Raw genomic sequence first — 13,679 nt, 5'->3', positions numbered from 1 at the left:
GCTGAGCAGCATATAAATACTATGCTACTGACACGCGTAACATAACACATACATTTCCAATCTTTGATTTTGATATTGCATCAAGAGTTGCTGACTCGGCTTCCTGCAAACGGTTGAATATTCAGCAAAACAAAATTACTAGATATAAGCAATCTCAACAGAGAAAAGCAATATAAGACCTCGATTTGTTGAAGCTTCGCTTCGAAAATCTTTTCACGCTCCTCAGGCTGCAAAATAAAGAAATAAATACCTACGAAATCAACCAAGATCAATTTTAAATATAGAAGTGAACCTTGAAAACATAACGTATATCTTCTTACCGTAAGAGACCTTCCACCAGAATCCAGATGAGCAAGAACGAACACACGGTCTATAAGAACTATCACAGGCTCTTTTCCCAGACCTTTCCATGGAACCTGTTTTAGTGTCAAAGCAATAGAAACTGAATTGTTCACTCCAATATTGATGATAGCAATTAGTAAGAAACTAATGCATCAATAGAAGCCATTCTTTTGTCTTTTATTATCATATGTTCTTGTATTCAGGTATACATATGTAGTAATTAAATATTATCTATGATTAATTTATAAATACTTTTTTTTAATAAGGGAATACCTTCAATGTTATGGTACCAACGAATCCGGCTTTTACAATGACAGGAAGTCTTAACGAATTGAGTGCGTCTGCCTTCAATTTCAAGTCTTTGAGTACCACATCACCTGAAAACATAACATGCTATTATAACAGGATCGCAAGCAATCAACCACGGGTATATGCATACCACCTCAACAAGCAAAGACTACTACAGACATAATCAACACAAGAGTAAGATTTCATACAAAACAGTCAATTCCTTCATCCACAAACAATATGTACAATTAAACTATAAGAATACAATGAAATAAGATATAAAGTTACAGAAACATTCACAAACCTTGCCATACACTGATTCTTAGAGCCTCTGATGAAAGTCCGTGGACATATTCACCCAAATATCGTCGAAGCAAATGCAGCACCTAAAAGATGAACATAAGAGGAGCTGGTAGATCAGACCAATAAAGAACAGCTCTTATTTCAACCAATCATGGCAGAGTCATGCTGGGCTAAGTTGTTAAAAACAATTCCTAGGTTAGGAAGGTGCCTTGGCGCCTGTTGGGCTCCGCTATAGCCTTGTCAGTCAAGGCAACTGGCTAGCCTACTTATTCAAGTTTAGGCCTAATTGTGGGACACATGCATGCCACATAAGTGTGTTGTCAATAGGGGTGCAAATGAGCTGAGCTACTTGAGATCTGCTTGTTAAAAAGCTCGATCGAGCCGAGCTTAATCGAGCCCAAGCCCGAGCTTCACTTATCGAGCTCGAGCCGGCTCACGAGCCAAAACGAGCCTGTCATGTATATAATTTTTTTAAAATATATATTTAATAATTATTAATTAATATATATAATGTTATGAAAAATAAATAAAAATAACTAAATAACATATATTATTTTATATATAAAATTATAATAGAAAAAATATATAAAAATAATTATAATTATATAAAAATAGTTGATATATAGTAAGCAAACCAAGCTCAAGCTTGAAAATCTACTCACTAACCGAGCTTGAGCTTTGAAAATAGAGCTCGAAACGAGCCAAGCTCGAGCTCTGTGTAAGTTAAACGATCCAAGCTTGAGCCTAGTCGAGCTCGGGCTCGGCTCGTTTGCACCCCTAGTTGTCAAGTCACTATTGCACTGAAATCAGTCTAGGCTTATTTGCTACTTAGTGGTACTAGTGCCTAAAGGAGGTATGTGTCACTTTTCTATTTGATATGCCCTGTTTGATATGCCTAAAATGGTTAGGTTATTTTTCTAATTTTGAAGATTTATGGGTCAAAGATGCCTATTTCGGTAATTTTAAATATGCATACATGTCACATGTATATTTGTATCTTCTGAAACCCTAAGCAATGCAATATGAATAATAGCAATGCTTGCATGCCTAGACCGTATGATTACGAATTCGATCAGAAAATCGACAGGCAGGAGCCGTTTATTCATGTATCGATTCTATACTCTAAATGTAGTGGTTTCCATAAGGTTTTCGGTAAATAAATACATACACAACACGTACCTAATGTAATATATATATATATATATATATAAACAAAAATTAATTCTTACGTGTGCTTCGAACATGGTGAATAGCTCTTAGGGCACGGATTGAATGATCGATAGCGAATTACCGCACGATATATAGGTGAAATGAATCTGCATGTAATCGTTGGATAATAATTAAAAGAAATATGATGATCATGATCATCAGATGTCAACAAAATGATTGAATGAGAGAAAGAGAGAAAAGAAGAAGAAAAACAAGGAAAACAAAATTTGATCATCAAATGTTTTCTGTTTTAGTCATTCGCCAACTTTTGAATCCGGGCCGGGTTTTAAACATTTGACTCCGTTTTATTTAAAGCCACAATTTTACCTTTAATATATATAAGTTCTTCCATTTTGAATACTTTGCTTGGGTTAAATGTTAACAAAATATTTTGGATGATGCAATGTGAATGTTTTATTTGTTTTATATACTTTCAAATCGAATTGGTTGTGAGTTGGTCGTGAGTTTGAATTCGAGTTAAGTTTGTCGAATCTATTTTAAAATTCTATTCATTGAATACCCTTAGTAGACTTGCATCTTTCTGTTGACATAAATGGGGAAAAGAGTTTTTAGAGATGATAGATAAAAGTTATTGTTCCTACACATTTGGTTGCCTTGGACTTGGTTTTTCATTAGCGTTGTCTTGGCGTATAAATTTGCTAAGGCAATACAAATCTACTTGCAAGGAGAATAGTGTCATCTTTTTTACGGCTTTATGTTCTTTTATCTGTTACTAGTTACTATTGAACTTTTTCTCACTATTTTGTGTTATTGGTAGTTTACTTCTATTTTTATAAACTCTATTTTATTGTTGTGTTTTTATTCATGTGTCACACATCATGTTTTATATAAATGTAATTATGTTATATGGATGTTATACATACATGTTAAGAAAACGTTTGGGGGTAAATAGTTAGGATTTACAAGAAATATGTGACAAATACTGTTATATGATGTCTTGGTTTTTCAACTGGGATTTATTAATAATATCTCTTTTTTTGTAGTGGCGATTTAAATTAAATTAATCTGATGGAGTATTAAAAAAATATTATAATCGGGATTTTAAAAAACTAAATTTAAATAGCAAGGAGGAGAGATGTTGATGTGATATTACTTTTTTGCTTTTGTTCCATATAGAGAAAATGGCGGAGACCATAAAAGGCACATGGTGTTTAGGGCGTTAAAGCCGAGTTAGTCTTTTAACAGGCAAAACACCACTTCATTGGGGGTGTTATGAGCGTTAAATGGGCAGCTTGTTAACAGGTGTGAATGAGGGAAGGGTGAAGTTGTGGTCTCTCTATACACAACTTAGTTAATATGAAATTAGAAAAAAAGGGTAATTAGTTAGGTTGAAGAGAAATTAAGCCATTTGCTTGAGATGGGATGAGTAATGTGACGTCTATATAGAATCAAGTGGCATTAGAGTATATGGCCTAAATAAAATATTGTTTCGTCAACCTTTTATTTTGATTTAATCAAAGAATTGTTTTTTAATGTTGAAAATCATCCTTTGTTATAATTATATATATATATATATATATATATATAGGGATTTGAAACTAACCCTTGGATAAGAATTCAAGATTGCTTTAAATATGACCTTCCCACGTTTGTTCTCGACAAATTCAAATAGATGGTTTCGATTTTTAGTATATATATGATGGAATCAATTGAGTGTAGTTTCGTTCCCATCGTTGCGTTATATACTACCGCCAATACTTTGCTATCGATTGAATGAAACACAAACGGTAATTATTTATTTTCTACCATTTTTTGAAGATAAAATTACTGGTTGAATATATTTCATTTCGATTAGAATATGCATATTCCAATCAGTAATTTGCATCGAATAGTTAAATTATTGTCTTTTGTAATTAAGCTTTTAGGTTTTGGATGTGTCCACAGACAATGGTGGCCACCAAAGAAAGCCAAATTGTTATGTAAATACTGAGAATGCTATTTGGACCCTTCAGAGGTATCATTCATTTTCAGTTCTTAACTTCAACTGTAAATAGCCCTAATTATATCTTCTTCCTTTTTTTTTTTTTTTGCATCTTTGTTAGGTTCTTCAACCTCTTTCTATACAATATGATCAATTTATGGTTGCTGGAAATAAAAGGTATGTCATTATTAACTTACAATATTAATAAATTTTTAATTACTGATGTGTGCCTTTTAAATTTGTTGCTTAACCTATTTTGTGGTGCTTGCAGGTTGCAGGTTATTGTCTCTAGATCTATATGAGTGTTTTTATTCAGTTGGCATAGACTAAAACCAATGGGATAAAATTCTAAAAACGTTTTTACCAAAAATTTGCACCTCTGTGTTTAGGACTTTCGTGCATACAAAGAGGATCCAAAAAGCTCATTATTATGAAGGTAATCTACTCTTCATTCTGTTGAATGAAATCCGAGTTAAATTCTTTTCATATTATTTGCAAATGACTTTATAAGATTATTATTTTGTCAGTTATCAGACGCGTTCAATATTTTTGATAAATGTTATATTTTTAAGTTCTAATCACGTCACACACACACACACACACACAGAGGTTGCTAAGTGCCAGAGATGTTTCAATATGTAAGTATTTCTGTTTAGTTATTGTTTATTTTACATTTGATCTAATTTTGTGCACTTATGATGCTAATTATTAAATCAAAGCCACCATAATATTTGGAGAGACGCTAACGTACCACAAAGAACATTTCGTTATTATCCAAAATCAAAAAAGCTTGATTCTCCCTCACTAGTGGATGATATTAAGGTAATAATAATGTGTTGTGTATGAATTTTGATAAGAAAACAATTTTCCATCTTTCCTTTTTTAAAACTATATATAGAATGTACCACATGAGTCTAATCGTGGCATGTGATGATCCTAGCCGTTAAGATTTGAAAACATAGGAGTTTCGGACCAGCTGGCTAACTGGTCAACACGGTTTCAGGTCAAATTGGAGATTTTTTGTTCATGTGAAAACTAGTCGACCCGAAACAGTTATCAAATTGAGTGTTTTGTTTATGTTAATAAGTGTAACAGTTATAAAAGAATTTATCTTTATTATGCAGAGGGTATCAACTGGGAAGATGTTTCATTTCCTATATGCATTCTTTTTTGTGAAGAAGATAATAGCACATTGGGCCACTTTTGAACACAGTAAGCAGTATATTCCCAGAGGTCCATCTTCAACCAATATCCATATATATTCCTTCAACAATCACCCTTTTGAACTCACATTGCACCCTAAGGTAATGAATCGCAAAATAAACAGAACTAAACCATAAAAGAACTCAATAATTAACAGTTTAATGTTACATCTTGCTTCACACAGGTCACTGCACCTTTTTATATAATGGATCGTGTTTGAAAAGTCATGTCGTTTCATCGATCCAAAGCAAACAATTATAGGACTTTTGGGAGCAAACTGAGTCAGCGAATGGGTCACGACTGAAAAGCTTGGGAATGCAACAAGCAGAGAAACAATGTCAGGCAAACTAAGAGGACAAGATCAGACGTTTTTGAAAGGTAATTTAGACATAGAAAAATGTTTATTAACTTTTTTATCATTTGAAAAGTTAATTGCTACACATTAAATTTTATTCCTTCTTGCTAATATGATTTTTAACGGGTGCATTTCATTGCTGAAGGGTCATATTGTTCTGGCCACCCCCCTGATCCAGCTATTTAGAAGTGAATAGATAGAAGCCTAGAAGTCAGGACTGAACACTTACTCAGCTTACTGTAGTTTATTAGCTCCCCGCACACGTGGTCACAGAGTGTGTTTTAAGTTGATATAGTTTTACCAACCAAGTGTGTATTATTGAAAACAATTTCACTTGTAGCCCTGGCAAATCCAGCCTAAACAAATGATTGATTTTTTCAACAGGGGGTATAATTGGGCACACTTGAAAGTTTAAAAAAAATCAAAAAGAAAATATGGGTCAGATTGAGTTTAAACACCAAAAAAAAAATCTTACGGGTCAGTTGAGCTAAATTAAAAAAAGGAGCAAGCCACCACTTGAACAAAATCATTAATTTCAGTTTAAAGTTACCTTAAATCTATCATTGGTTCTTCGTTTCTCGAACTTAGCGTGTGATTTTGAGTGATTTAACCCTTTAAATTTCATTTCATATTTGAAGTATTGAGCTTCTATTTTATTATGTTTGCTTATGTGATCAATTTAAACAAACATTGAAGCTTGTGCATACCTACTCCATAATAATTTTAGTCTGTCAAAGTAATGCGATGTGGCTATTTTTTCTTTAGTAGAAGTTAGAATAACAATAAGCTGTGTTGCAGCATTGGAATAACTTGCATGTGTATGTTCTTTGTAATGAGAATGCCGAGACGGTTTTGATGATTGTTGTGGTTTTAGTTTTTAAATTAAGGTTGTTCTCAAAAGGTTTTAAATATTATTATGCATGTATTCATGATGCTTGATTGATGTTGGCGTATTAACAAAAGAAGTTTCAATCTTGATCTTTTGCTAACATTATTAACCTCATTTCATGTTTGCTAATTGCAGTTCAACCACATGGTGAGTGTTCCATTTATACTATTATCTATAGAAAATCATCTGATTGATTATTTGTAAGTATATTTAAGTTGTGTTGTACCGGGAGCAAACTGCTTGTATTGTTACAGGTATACCTGTGGGGGTTGGATGTTGCTATTTTTATTACCTAAATATGATATTAAATATTTTTAAATTGAATTAACAATATTTTCTTGGTTTTGTAGAGTGGTAAACAAATGGTACAAGAAGGGGTATTGACTGCTCTAGCATCAATTGCTGAATTATCACAGGTCACTCCACATTAGAATTTTACTTTTTCACATTAAAACTTTACTCTCTGTGCCAATTTCCTATTGAAACTGATTCTCACTGGAACTTTGATTCCTACCTTTTAGACTGCTTAGCACATCACTGGCGTTCCATTCTGTTTCACAGGGCGACACGGTGTTGATTGGAGATATGTAACCACTCTTGGGGTTTAGATTTCAAAGTCATGAATCATCAATTCTGAGGTTACACCTCCAATGATTATGGTTTGGTAAGTTAATAGTTTATGTACATAAAAACAACTTATCTTGCAAGATTTTTGTTGTTAATTAATGTTAGTATCCAAATTCCAGGCTTCAACATTCTGGCAAAATGACATTCGGAGTGTTGTACAGCCAGGTTTCAGCCAATATCAAGGACCAAGCTTCCATGGCGAGTTGATATTTCCATAAAGACAGCTTGTAAAAGTTCAATTTAATTTTATGTATAAACTCTTTGATCTAATACTGGAACAATGGGTGTGTCAGGTGAAAGCTGAGCTATATTAACAAATGTTGACCCAATTATTTAGGTCATTAGGCAAGACAGTCATATGTATATAGATAAAGGTAGAAGAATAGATTATATATGATGTATCTTCATGATGTTTTATTTGGTCATGCTCAGATCAATCTTTTGTATAAATCTATTTGTTTGATTGATTTCTTTTGTATAAATGTCTTGTTGAACTGTATATGCCAAACCCAAAGCCGTGAATTTCATGCCATCCCTACTAGCCATAGCTATGGAAATTGGTTAAGCAAATTATTAGATGTTGGTCTTCCACAAAAGATTGCAATCGAGACTTCTATGAAAACTTAGATATACTATTGTGACTATCTTCATGTGTAGTTTTCCTTTTAAATTTTTTAATAATATAGACAATGTGAATTGCAAGTTTTAACTTGCTATTCAATGATAATTAGCAAAAACTACTCGCTTTAAAAGTCAAAGAAAAATAGTTTTGCCATTCGCAAACCGGTTTTGATTTTCCAAGTCAACCCCGTTTCATCTGGACCAAAAAATGCTTTGATATTGTTAAGTGTTAACCATTAGGGTGTTTATTGAGTTAGTTTTATATGTTCAAACTTGGGTTGATTGGTTGTTTTATATGTTACACTTGCTATGTAAGCATAACATCAAAGTTAGCATCAATAGTGTTTAAAGATTTCCGCGTTAATGTTCCCGTCCACCGGACGGGTAAAGTACTAGTTTAATCTAGCCATTGACTAAGAAGTTGTGACCAACCTTTTATTTTGATTTAATCAAAGAATTGTTTTTTAATGTAGAAAATCATCTTTTATTGTGATTTAATCTAGCCCTTGACTAGACTAAGAAGTTGTGACCATATAACTCTTGCATCAATAAATATGACCACATCATAACAAGAGACTATCATTCTTTGTTCTTTTCCTTGTATGGTTGGCAATAAAGAGCTTTATTCATTCATCAAGTCCTACATATTATGTCTAATTTTCAATCATCTTAAATATGGTTTAGCAGAAGTTAAGATGTATCAATCTCCTACACCAAACAATATTTTCAGAGATTCTTATCAATTCCTAAAAAGCAAACATAATATATCCTTAGTTAATTTTCCACCAACCAAATCAGTTAACTAGCAAGTGAAAAAGGCAGGGGAACTTAAGACCTTAAGTACATAAAGTTTAGAGTTATATCAAGTTATTAACCTACAAGAATAACTTAAGTTCCATCAAGAAAAACAGCCAATCACCTGGTCTTTATTGCACTCCGGACTCTTTGTAGAACACGAACAAACTCATAAAACATGGAAAAGTCCAAACCAGCAAAGCTTTCCGATTCTGCAGCAGCCATCGACACGCTTCTGGGAGAGTAGGTATACGGATTTTGACATATGATAAAATCAAAAACACCCAACTTCTTCATCAGAGTCTCAAGCTTACTACTCGACAACTTTTGAATAGTTGCAATCTGAACCAACTCCCCTGTCTGGTCCGACTTATCCCACCACCGCTTCAAAATCCCACGTTTCGCTTCCGACGGTTCAATTGACACAACTGCCTTTAACCGGATCCCAAGGCGGTTCAAGGTGATTTCCGCTCCTCCCACTCCACTATAGATTGAAAGCAGGGATATGCCTTCGGGATACATGGACTTCAAAACAGATAAGTGGTACCCTAAAGTGTCGATTTGGAAAGAGTGTTTAAGCGAATGCAGCCTTTCTCCCAGGCTCAACCCGTCCGCCTCAGTGTGATGCAACGGGTATCCAAGAATTCTTTCCACCGACTCAGGTCCGATGGGTGCTAGTCGGTTACGGGACAACCACATCAGATTAAAGGTCTTGCACTGCTGAAGAAAATCGTTTTGCCGTTCAGCGGATAATCGCCCGTTTGAGTTTTTCAGTACGTTTCTGAGCTGGTCGCAGAGTTGGGTAACTCCTATAGTTTCAGAACTAACACAACTCAACTGCTTTCTTGTATCCCATGACGGCTGATACTTCTTTGTTTGAGGTATCGCGTCTTCTATGGTCATAGGTGATTTTGGCAGAACGTGAGAACGGTTTTTGGTTGGGAGATTATGTATATACCCCTCCCTCCTACTCAAAGCCGAGAAATCCTGAGTGTTAACGAATTCAGGCTCGATTGCATACAAGAACTGAGAGATTTTGACCCATGAATCATGAGCTAAGTTCATAACATTCCCATAAAAAAATAACGGAGCTTTGGCGACCATCTGGTCCACACTGCTACACGAAACAGGCTGTATGAGTTTAGGCACTCCCATCGCCGCCATACGTCTAGCCTTGTACTTAAGCTGTCTCTGTAAAACCTTGGCGCTAACCGGAGGTTTTGGTGCAGCGTGTGCTGGTCCAGAATAATCATTCAAATCCTCAAACTCTGGCTTTGGTTTTTGTAAATTAACCGGTGCATCTTCTTGTGGTTGTTTCGCTCTAAACCTGTCCAAGGCCTGACTCTGAGAAGCTGCAGCCTTAAGTCTCTCTTCGGTTCTTAATGCTAACTTACTATAAAAACTGGCATCCAACACTTTTTCTGGTTTCATAGCCATAGACGTGTTTCCAGCCATCCATGGATCCTGTGAAGTCAAGATACTTTGTCAGAACCATGCTCCTCCATAAACCAAACAAAAAAGTTAAAAATAAAAATTAAAAAAATAAAATAAATAAATAAAAAAACCTCTTCTGTCTTAACAGAATGGTCAGCCATCCTATCCCAAACAATCGAGTCAGCGAGCTCTGATATGGGAGCGTCCGGACCTGATACGTACAATCATTAACAGAACAGGATTAATAAATTGTATACATAATAGGGTTACATAGGGGCTCTATATATAGAGAAAAATATTACATTCGGTCCATTCGGATAATTGCATAACTAGTCTAACAGAACATATATAAATCCAACTTAAGAAAAGTATAAAGATATGCTCACCGTATTTCTCAATAGCTGCAGAAATTTCCTGTTCAGAGAAGCCAATTTCAAGCAATCTAAGTGTCTTGTCCATGGTCCCAAATAAGGTCTCGGTGTTGGTATCCTGCTCATGTTAACCGAATTAGTATTAAGCAAATAATATGACTTAGAATGAATATTTATTAATATTCCAGAAACACAATCAAGAATATTTAATACTTATTATCACAATTTTTTTCCAGGTAATTTGCGTTTAGCCATCACAAATAGTCTTTTTTGTTATAATGAATATGTAATTCATGGTCGATTTTAAGGATGAGAATTACGAGAAAAACAACTTTCAAACTTAATAGTTAATATCAACAGAAATCAGTAACTGAAAATAAAATGTATAAAAAATCAATCCATTAATGAAATACTGTCGGTTAAAGACACAACAACACCGTGACAGTTGCAGAAACAACGAGAAGCACGGAATCAATGGACAGAGGCCAAAAAAAGACATTTGTAAATGAGAGTTAACAAACCTCATTCCTTGTTTCATGGATCTTTGTCGGATCTTCTGTGGCAGCCATCTGAGCAGCAAATATGAAATCTACAAGTTCATTAACCGGAGCATCTTCTCCTGTCAACAATCAAGAGAAGATAGCATCTATAACTCTATATTACAAAATACAAACCACACTACTTGTTCACACATAGACTTGGGATAATACAAGTTACCATACCAAGTTTGTTCATTGCAAACTCAACTTCCTCGACAGTGAAGTCCATCATTAGTAAGGATGCCATTTTGTCCTCTTTCAAAGAAATAGTTGTGGGGCCACTGCTTCGGCTGGTTATATCCTTCTCGTCTTCAAATAAGTCATCCAGAGAATCAGATGACTCTGAACGGGATATAAGAACAGCCTGTTGAATTCACAAAAAAAAATGTCACTTTCAGTCATCTGAAGCATAAACAGAAATCAGGACTCGTATAGGAAATAAACGTGCGGAAGAAAATTGCGAGGTCAAGTTGTGATTATTACCTTCCGTTTTCCATTATTTTGAGCCAAATCTTTGTCTTTTTCCAGGACAGACCCGTTAGCAGGCTGCAGTGATCTGACCTTTGATGTTTGAAGGGCCTGTTTTGTTGAAATATAATGTTAAAATATAATAATAATAACAACTTATATCTCATCTTTTTGAACTCTCAAATGTATAAATGAGTAAATGACTGCTCAACCAACATATATCATGCAGCCTAATTCAAAGAATTGGCTGACAGTTTTTTAACACGAGTGCGTGCTTATTAGTCGTTTGTTCAATCACACAAAATAGTGGGGTGCAAACGATCTGAGATGAAACGAATAAACAAAGCTCGTTTGGTTACCGAGCTCGAACCTTGTGTGTTTTTAAATTTACCTCTTTTAGAACCGAGCTTTGGCTCACTTAAGTACTAGAGCTCAAGCCGAGCTTAGGCTCATTTAAGGTTTTTCTCAAGATATATAAAAATAATTAAACGCGTATATAAACTAATTAATAAATAATAAATGAGCCAAGCTCGAGCTTTAAAAAAAAAGCTTGAAACGAGCTCGAGCTCTCATAAGTCAAAACAAACCGAGCTCGAGCCTGCTCAAGCTCGGGCTCAGCTCAGCTCGTTTACACCCCTACAAAATAGTAACAGAAACCAAATTGAAGTGAGGGGGTATATGTGTAATATTCACCAGCAAATTTGATGAGTATATAAAACAAACAACTTTCATGGGACGCCTTAAAATGAAAAAAGAGGTAGTTTTCTAGATATGGAAGAAGCAATTTTAAAAAGTATGAAAGTAGACAAAAGCCAATGATAGTTTGTGTCATATTTTGGCTAAAGTAAAGAACTCCGAAACATAATAAAAAATGTTGGATCGTATATCACAACCACTTACAGAATATGCAAAGAGAGTCTCCAATAACAACTCCATGTTGTCTTCGCCTACATTATACAAGTAAAATGCTTAATATCAGATAAAAATCGAGCACGTAGGAGCCCTAATCGCACGATCCTAAAATCGTTAGAAACTGGTTTGTGCATAACATACCATTTTGTCTGATTGCTTTGTCAACAAGATCCGGCGTAAATCCCATCCCTAGGAGTGATGATCTTACATTGCTTCCAGATGAGCTCGCACCATCGTTCTGTCAAAAAGATAACATACAACATTAGTAGCCACTTATTAACAATATTGATCATAATCTCCACGTGCAATTTAAGTTTCTGCAATCAATGTATCAATGTGACAGACAAAAGATACGAATATGAAGAGACAAAAAAGAAACAATAATAGAATAAGATCTTAATATATGATTGTTTATTGGATTACATCGAAACAGAAGGCAAGCGGGCAACAAGCTGCGCCGCTACCCCTTTTTGAATCGCAAAACCCAATCTTTTAAAAACTATATTTGCTGATCTTGGAGTCATAACATTACTATGCATGACCCGCTGAACACGGGTAAGTAGCTCCACAATAATCATAGGCTACAAAAGAGGCATACCCCAACGAACATTTTTGTGCATGCAAAACCATTGCAATCTATGGTCTCTACTTTGGTAAGGCTTCTAGGCTCGGGTTTAACCTCATCTTCGCTGTCGGATAGATTAGTTATTTCCAACTGCACAGTTAAAACAGCAAAGCTTTCATTATAAAACAAAATACTGGACGATGAGTAGTATCCGATTAACGTTTTGGTGTACCATCTTGGCATGAAAAGAAGCAGGCAGGCAGGCTAAGAAGATAGCTTCCTATTAATATAACGAGTTACACAAACCAAGCCTTTTTAAAATATATGCATCTGCAAAAGCAACCGCTGAATTAACCAACCGAAGAATACATAAAACTTAGAAAACACCAAACTTTACAGCCATACTTGAAGTTGAAGCACAAAATGTTTACAAATACCAACGATACAAGGGATTAAGAATTGATAAAAAGTGACTATCGAATGTCAAGGACCCAAGCAAACAGAAAAGACACAAATGGTGAATCCCTATAATAAAGAAAGTTACATGCGTATAAAATTTAGGGGTGTGCATGAAACCAAAAAACCGAACCGATACAAAAGCTGGCGGTTTGCCTTTATGCTTATTTAAAACCGAATTACCGTTCACCAAATGTATAGATTTTCACTTTTTATTTTTAAGTAATTTATAAAAACTTAATAAATATGTAGCTGAAATAGTTTAGCCCAAATGTATAATAATAATAATAAATTAGTTAACAATCAACAACCTAATTTAGGCCCAAATTCATTATTTGGACAAAAACTCTTTTTTTCGAC

General features: G+C 34.6%; 2 protein-coding genes across 2 annotated transcripts; both read right to left on the bottom strand.

The window, feature by feature from the left end:
- Positions 1 to 19: 19 nt before the first annotated feature.
- On the bottom strand, positions 20 to 1,391 carry LOC143573231 (intermembrane lipid transfer protein VPS13-like). Its single transcript, XM_077058161.1, has 6 exons — positions 1,371 to 1,391; positions 935 to 1,016; positions 616 to 719; positions 321 to 416; positions 180 to 227; positions 20 to 103 (listed from the first exon to the last, which is right to left on the bottom strand). The coding sequence occupies exons 1-6, from the start codon at positions 1,389 to 1,391 to the stop codon at positions 20 to 22; spliced, it is 435 nt and encodes a 144-aa protein (XP_076914276.1).
- A 7,303-nt stretch (positions 1,392 to 8,694) lies between these two features.
- LOC143573241 (putative inactive DNA (cytosine-5)-methyltransferase DRM3) lies at positions 8,695 to 13,282 on the bottom strand. The gene is made up of 10 exons (XM_077058171.1): positions 13,096 to 13,282; positions 12,897 to 13,013; positions 12,440 to 12,536; positions 12,287 to 12,333; positions 11,402 to 11,497; positions 11,102 to 11,282; positions 10,901 to 10,998; positions 10,395 to 10,497; positions 10,140 to 10,219; positions 8,695 to 10,038 (listed from the first exon to the last, which is right to left on the bottom strand). Exons 1-10 carry the CDS (start codon positions 13,096 to 13,098, stop codon positions 8,695 to 8,697), a joined length of 2,166 nt encoding a protein of 721 aa, XP_076914286.1. The 5' UTR covers positions 13,099 to 13,282.
- Positions 13,283 to 13,679: the final 397 nt, after the last annotated feature.

This window comes from Bidens hawaiensis, unplaced genomic scaffold (genome assembly GCF_021521415.1).
Source record: "Bidens hawaiensis isolate Kalapana, Puna unplaced genomic scaffold, B.hawaiensis_p1.1 tig00026238_1, whole genome shotgun sequence".
NCBI classification, from domain to species: domain Eukaryota; kingdom Viridiplantae; phylum Streptophyta; class Magnoliopsida; order Asterales; family Asteraceae; genus Bidens; species Bidens hawaiensis.
This window is presented reverse-complemented; position numbering and strand designations above follow the sequence as displayed.